The following is a 6,684-nucleotide window of genomic DNA, read 5'->3' as shown; positions in this document are numbered from 1 at the left end:
TTGTAGTGAAGCAAATTGATACAACTGCCCCGAAGAGAAGGCCTTATCAACAGATATCGTGTAGGGGTTGCTATTCTCACTCCCTAATTGATATTTTCACAAACAACTTTTTTAAAATTCTATGAAAAGATGTATCTATTGAAGTGTGGCTCAAGAAAGATAAAAATAGTGTTGTTTTAGCATGAATTGGATGTGCACTCAATGCACCAATGAATATCTCTTTATATGCAAGCTCAAAATGGAGAAAAGAAGATCGGTTAGAGACAACGAACACTTTCTGAAGAATGGCTATAAATACGAGAAACTATGAAAAGTTGAAAAAAATAAACTTGCAAGCTATATTTGAAATATTCTTTCCCTCTTCTTCAAGCTTTTTTTTTTCATTTGCCTTAGTTGTAATGCTCTTAGAACACTTTGTACATCTTGAGAGAAAAGACCGAGTGCTTAATTTGTATAGCTGTCTTTAACATGCTAAGACTAGTCATTAAGCAAACCAACTTCAACAAATTTTATAATTTGTTTAGAGTGAAAAACGGCTTAGTAGAGAAAAAAATACTTGGGTTGTTTAAACTTGGGGTTAAGCTTTGTTGTAAGAGTCAGAAGTAGCTATAAAAAATACTTATAACTTTGTTAAAGTTAGTGGAACTTTGTGGGATATCAAGAACTAGACGTAGTCTTAGTGGTAGAGATGAACCAATATAAAATCTTTTGTGTATGATCTATTTTATCTTATTTGCCTTAACTGACCAAAGATTTAAATTTGATTTTATTTTAAAAGTGTTTTACAAAATCAATTAGTTATTGTCTAACTATGTCTTGTGAAAAATCTATTTTCTCTCTTTAAGTTGTATCAGACTATAGTATTTGCTTTAAAAAAGACTTGTGAAAAATTTTAAATCACAATTCAATCCCTTTCTTATGAATTTTACATTTATAATTGGATATTTTTGGAATTTAGCAAAAAGTCATCTGCATGGATGGTGAGAATGGCAATTTTTGGGCAAGAATAACAAGACTTGGATCATGTATGCTAAGTACTAATTCTTGTTTAGGATTTTGCTTTGGGCACCAACAGATTTGCTTGTACACCCAACAAAATTTTGTAAATGCCCATTATACCCCTGTCTTATAAGTATTAGTTTCCTTATTCATTTTCCTTCTGAGCTTGTTTTCATTTTTCGTTCACCATAATTTGTCCCGTTTGTTCTGTGAGAGGTTATTGGTGAGAGTTTCTCGTTCGTTGTTGTGTCCTCTTTGGTGGTTGGTCAGCAAGTGGTGATCGTGGCGGTGGCTGGTTTGGTCGATGGAGGTAAGGTTTTTTTTCTTAATGCAGAAGGATTGGTAATTCGTAAGTCAAATTAGTTTTACGGATTGATAATCCGTAAAGTTAATTGAACTTACAAATTAAAAATCCATATACTTCCTACGGATTGGTAATCCGTAAGCTTCATACGGATTCCCAATCTGTATGGTTGATAAATATTGTTTTTAATTATGTTTTTAATTTATCCAATTTTTTAGTTAGACAAATTACAATTGATAATCATAAAACTTTTAAATAGATATAAACAGAATATTCATTTGATAGTTATAGTTTGTATACTAAGAAAGTAATATTTAGGTTTTAAAAATTAATATAGAATTTTTTATTCGTTTTTATTTTAGTTTAATGTATTATATTAATAAGTGTAGTAAAAAATGAAGAAATTATATGATAGTATAATTTTGGTGTGGTTAGGGGTTTTTTGTTTGTTATTCAAATTTTGGAAAGTTTTATTAAGATGGACGAAGATCAGTGGATGTATGATAGTGTAATGTCCGAAGAAGTTTATATGAATGACCAAAATAAAGACGAAGGTGGTGTGAATGAAGAACATGTTGATTGTTCTAATGCGTTCAATACTTCTTAGATATTAATATGATTTATTGTTATTAAAGTAATTAAATGAATGTTTCTTGAAGACTAAAGTTGTATGGATTGCATTGTAGGTGTTTGCTACCCGTGATGATGTTCTAGAATGGGCTCGATCTGTTGCTTATGAAATTGGATTTGTGGCGATAATTATGAGGTTAGACACAAATAATGGTATTAGAGGAAGGACCTTATTTGTTTTAATTGGTTGTGAAAGGAGTGGTCAATATAGGGCCAAGAAGAAGGATTTGGTAAGAACATGTACTGGTAGTAGAAAATATGGGTGTCCATTTAAGCTGCGTGCAAAACCAGCTGTAGGAGGTGAAGGATGGATTGTGAATTTAATCTATGGGAGTCACAATCGTGAATTAGAAAAGTCTTTAGTAGGACATACATATGCTGGTAGACTAATTAAGGATGAGAAGATAATTGTTGTTGTTATGACAAAGTCAATGGTGAAACCTAGAAATATTCTTCTAATGTTGAAGGAGTACAACGCCAATAGTTATACAACGATTAAGAAAATCTATAATGCAATAAATGCTCACCATTCTTCCATAAGAGGTAGTAACACTGAAATGCGACAACTAATGAAGCTTCTTGAACGGGATCAGGATATTCATTGGCATAGATTAAAGGATGAAGATGTTGCGTGTGACATATTTTGGAGTCATCCTAGTGCAGTCAAATTAACCAATGCCTATAATTTGGTATTTTTGATAGAAAGTACCTACAAAACAAACAGGTATAGGATATCGTTACTTGATATTGTTGGGGTGACAACAACAGGGATGACATTTTCTACTGCTTTTGCCTATTTACAAAGGTTTTGTGGTCTTTTCCTCAGACGTGATTGTAGAATCAAGCTTCACGATGATGAATCAAGTTGATTCAAGAAATTTTGATGATGACAAAGATGATGACAAAAATCCCAAAGAATGATTTCAAGATTAAGTTCAAGATCAAGATTAATTTCAAGTTTCATCAAGAAGATTCAAGATTCAAGAATAATCAAGATCAAGATTCAAGACTCAAAGATTCAAGAATCAAGAGAAGACTTAATCAAGATAAGTATTAAAAAGTTTTTCAAAACATTGAGTAGCACAAATTTTTTTTCACAAAATCATTACCAAAGAGTTTTACTCTCTGGTCATCGATTACCAGATTATAGTAATCGATTACCAATGTTTTAAAACGTTAAGATTTTCAAAATTCAAAATGAAGAGTCACATCTGTTGATGTGTAATCGATTACACCTTTATGGTAATCGATTACCAGTGACTGTTTTTGAAAAATTCATTTCCAAAAGTCACAATTCTTCAAGTGACTTGTTTCTGAAGATTCTTTCAAAAGTCACAACTTTTCTAAGTGACTAGTTTTAAAAGAAATTGCCAAGAGTCACAAACTTTGACTTGAGTCATAAAAAATTATAAATATGTGACCATGGCATGAATTAAAATGATCCATAATCTCTTTCAATCATTCTATCTTTCAATCTATCTTTCAACATCTTCTTTCATTCCTTTCAGAACTTCCTGGATTCATCTTCTCTTCATCTTTCTAAAAGTTTCAAAACTTTCTCTTCAAAGAAAAGTTCTTTGTTCAAAAACTTGTGCTATTCATCTTTTCATTCTCTTCTCCCTTTGCCAAAAAGAATTCGCCAAGGACTAACCGCCTGAATTCTTTTTGTGTCTCTCTTCTCCCTTTTCCAAAAGAACGAAGGACTAGCCGCCTGAATTCTTTTGTGTCTCCCTTCTCCCTTGTCAAAGAATTCAAAACGACAGTCTGAGAATTCTTTTGATTCTTCTCTTTCCCATAAACAAAAGATTTCAAAGGACTAACCGCCTGAGAATTCTTTTGTTTCCCCTTTCACAAAGTTTCGAAGGACTAACCGCCTGAGAACTTTGTCTTAACACATTGGTGGGTACATCCTTTGTGGTACAAGTAGAGGGTACATCTACTTGGGTTGTTGTGACTGAGAACAAGAAAGGGTACATCTCTTGTGGATCAGTTCTAGTGGCGGGTACATCCACTAGGATGTTCAAAGAGAACAAGGGAGGGTACATCCCTTGTGGATCTTTGCTTGTAAAGGAATTTACAAGGTTGAAAAGAAATCTCAAGGACCGCAGGTCGCTTGGGGACTGGATGTAGGCATGGGTTGTTTCCGAACCAGTACAAAACTCTTGTGTTTTTGTCTTCTTCTTCCGTACACTCTTTATTTTCCGTTGTGCACTTTAATTATTGCTTTTACTTTTGGTAACATTAAGAAGGATAGATTTTTTAATTAGTAAATGTTCGTTAATAATTAATTCAACCCCCCTCTTAATTATTTCAAGGCCACTTTATCCAACAGTGATGCACTCCCTAGAGTTATTGTTAGCGACAAAGATCTAACATTGATGAATGCGGTGAAAACTATATTCCCTGAGGCTACAAATTTGTTGTGTTGATTTCCCATTGATAAGCATGTGAAGGCAAAGTGTAAATCCCTTGTTGGTAAAAACAAATGCATGGGATTATGTAATGGAAGCCTGGGGGAATTTAGTGGATTGTCCTTCTGAGCAACAGATCGATGAGTGCCTTAAGAAGTTTGAAATTGCTTGCTCACCATGGCCAATGTTTGTTGACTATGTCAACCAAACATGGGTGATTCCTCACAAAGAAAGATTTGTTAAAGCCTGGACGAATAAGGTGATGCACTTAGGAAATACAACAACTAACTGGTATGAAATTTTTAAATATATAAAGTTGTCAGGTTTTATAATTGAATGGATAAAAAATAATGTGTTTCTTTTGTTGGTTGTGTATCTCATATGCAGGGTTGAATCTGCTCATTGGGCCTTAAAGAGACAACTACAAAATAGCCTTGGAGACCTATGTAGTGTTTGAGAAGCCAAGAACAACATGATCATGCTGCAACACAGTCAAATTAAGGCATCTTTTGAGATAAATACACATGTGGTTGGACATGTGTTTAAAGTTACCTTATACAAAAGACTACTTGGCATGACATCAAGGTATGTTTTAAATCAGATTGCTGCTAAGTTTGAGTGTGTACATTATGCTGGCAAAAACCCTTCTCGTTGTGGATGTGTGATGAGAACTACTCACGGTCTTCTATGTGCATGTGAGCTATCCAAATATGTTGTTAGTACCATAACACTTGAGACAATCCATATGTTTTGGCGAAGGCTAAGTTTTTTAGACCAAGCGTTATCTAAGCCCCAAGTAAACATAACTGAAGAGATAGAAACCCTATCCAAGCAATTTGAAGAGCTTGATGTTTGTGGCAAAGTTACTTTGAAGAGTAAACTTCAGGAAATTGCTTAGCCTGATCTAAACTATATGTGTGCTCCTCCATAAAAGGTGAAAATAAAAGGTGCTCAGAAGAGATCGATGACCAAGCAACAAAGATCTACAAAGTGTGATCCCTCATACTGGGAGTATGTTGATGCATTACATTTTATGCATAATAGTAATTCGTCAGTGAAACATATTGCATCATCATCTGAGCAACCAATTGAAAGAAGGACCAAGCCGATGTTGGATCAATTTCATCCATGCATTCATGATTCCATTGTAAACAATGTTGATGTGAAAGCTGATGGTAATTGTGGATATCGTGCAGTTGCTGCCCTCTTAGGTATGGGTGAAGATTCATGGTCATTGGTGCACAACCATTTGCATAAAGAACTTACAAAATGGTCTGATGACTATATCAACTTGGTTGGTGGCATAGACTAATTTGAGGAATTAAAGCGGTCCCTACTTGTTGATGGATTATCCATGGTGTATAACTTTATTGTTACGTTATGTTCGATTAAATTTACATTAACCAAATTGAATTTGTTGACTGTTACATATAGGTTACCATGGACAAGTGGATGAATATAACTGACATGGGATATGTCATTGTATCAAGGTATAATGTGATCCTTGTTTCTCTTTCACTCCAACAAAGCATGATATTTTTTCCTCTTAGAAGTCAACCACCAACAGATTCTTTTGAGCATCACGTGATATGTATCGGTCATGTGTATGATAATCATTTTGTTCAGGTAAATGCATGAGTCATCCTCTTTGTGTAATTATTGTCAAAGTATTTGCAACATGGTATTTTAAATGTGTATATTCTTACGTAACAGGTATTTCTAAGAGACTGTTGTCGTTATTGCCAGTAGCGTTGTTATGGTCTACACATTGTCATCATCAGGCAAAGCAATGGCCCACACCATATATTAGTAGAATGCAATAGTATACAAATTTGTCAAGGTTGAATATAGAATTTGTTGATTTAGGTGAAGATTAAACATTTACTTACTTGTGTGCTTGAGATCTAAAATGATAATATACGCGTGTTTCATTCGACATTGGCATTTACTTACTTAGTGTATTTATGTCACACTGAAACCACTAATCATGTTGTTAGTGTTACTTAAATAATTAAGTTGGTTTCACTAATTAGGGTTATTAAAGGATAAACATAATAATGTAAATTCGTCATTAATTTTAAATTCAAATACAACTTAAACAATTAACGTTGTTCAATCATATAAAACCATAAATTATATAAAACAAGGTAACTAAAATAACTTTTCATGTGACTTCAATGTGCCACCTTCGTTGCAACCGCACATATACATTGCGATCCGCAGTCACACCTCTAGCAATCCTTAGGCAGTCTTCCATGACATTGTATGTCTTTGTGCCTTCAGTGACTATCCTTAGGTTGAGCAACCGCTCCAACCTTTCAGCTATTGCTTGGCAAGCCT

The 6,684-nt window shown here is 33.9% G+C and overlaps 2 protein-coding genes across 2 annotated transcripts; both read left to right on the top strand.

Moving 5' to 3' along the window:
* Positions 1-1,781: 1,781 nt before the first annotated feature.
* LOC121173545 (protein FAR1-RELATED SEQUENCE 5-like) lies at positions 1,782-2,802 on the top strand. Its single transcript, XM_041009599.1, has 2 exons — positions 1,782-1,877; positions 1,990-2,802. Exons 1-2 carry the CDS (start codon positions 1,782-1,784, stop codon positions 2,800-2,802), a joined length of 909 nt encoding a protein of 302 aa, XP_040865533.1.
* A 2,506-nt stretch (positions 2,803-5,308) lies between these two features.
* LOC102664160 (uncharacterized) lies at positions 5,309-6,093 on the top strand. The gene is made up of 3 exons (XM_006598427.1): positions 5,309-5,638; positions 5,779-5,970; positions 6,058-6,093. Exons 1-3 carry the CDS (start codon positions 5,309-5,311, stop codon positions 6,091-6,093), a joined length of 558 nt encoding a protein of 185 aa, XP_006598490.1.
* The last annotated feature ends 591 nt before the right edge of the window (positions 6,094-6,684 follow it).

Source organism: Glycine max, chromosome 15 (assembly GCF_000004515.6).
Source record: "Glycine max cultivar Williams 82 chromosome 15, Glycine_max_v4.0, whole genome shotgun sequence".
NCBI lineage: Eukaryota > Viridiplantae > Streptophyta > Magnoliopsida > Fabales > Fabaceae > Glycine > Glycine max.
This window is presented reverse-complemented; position numbering and strand designations above follow the sequence as displayed.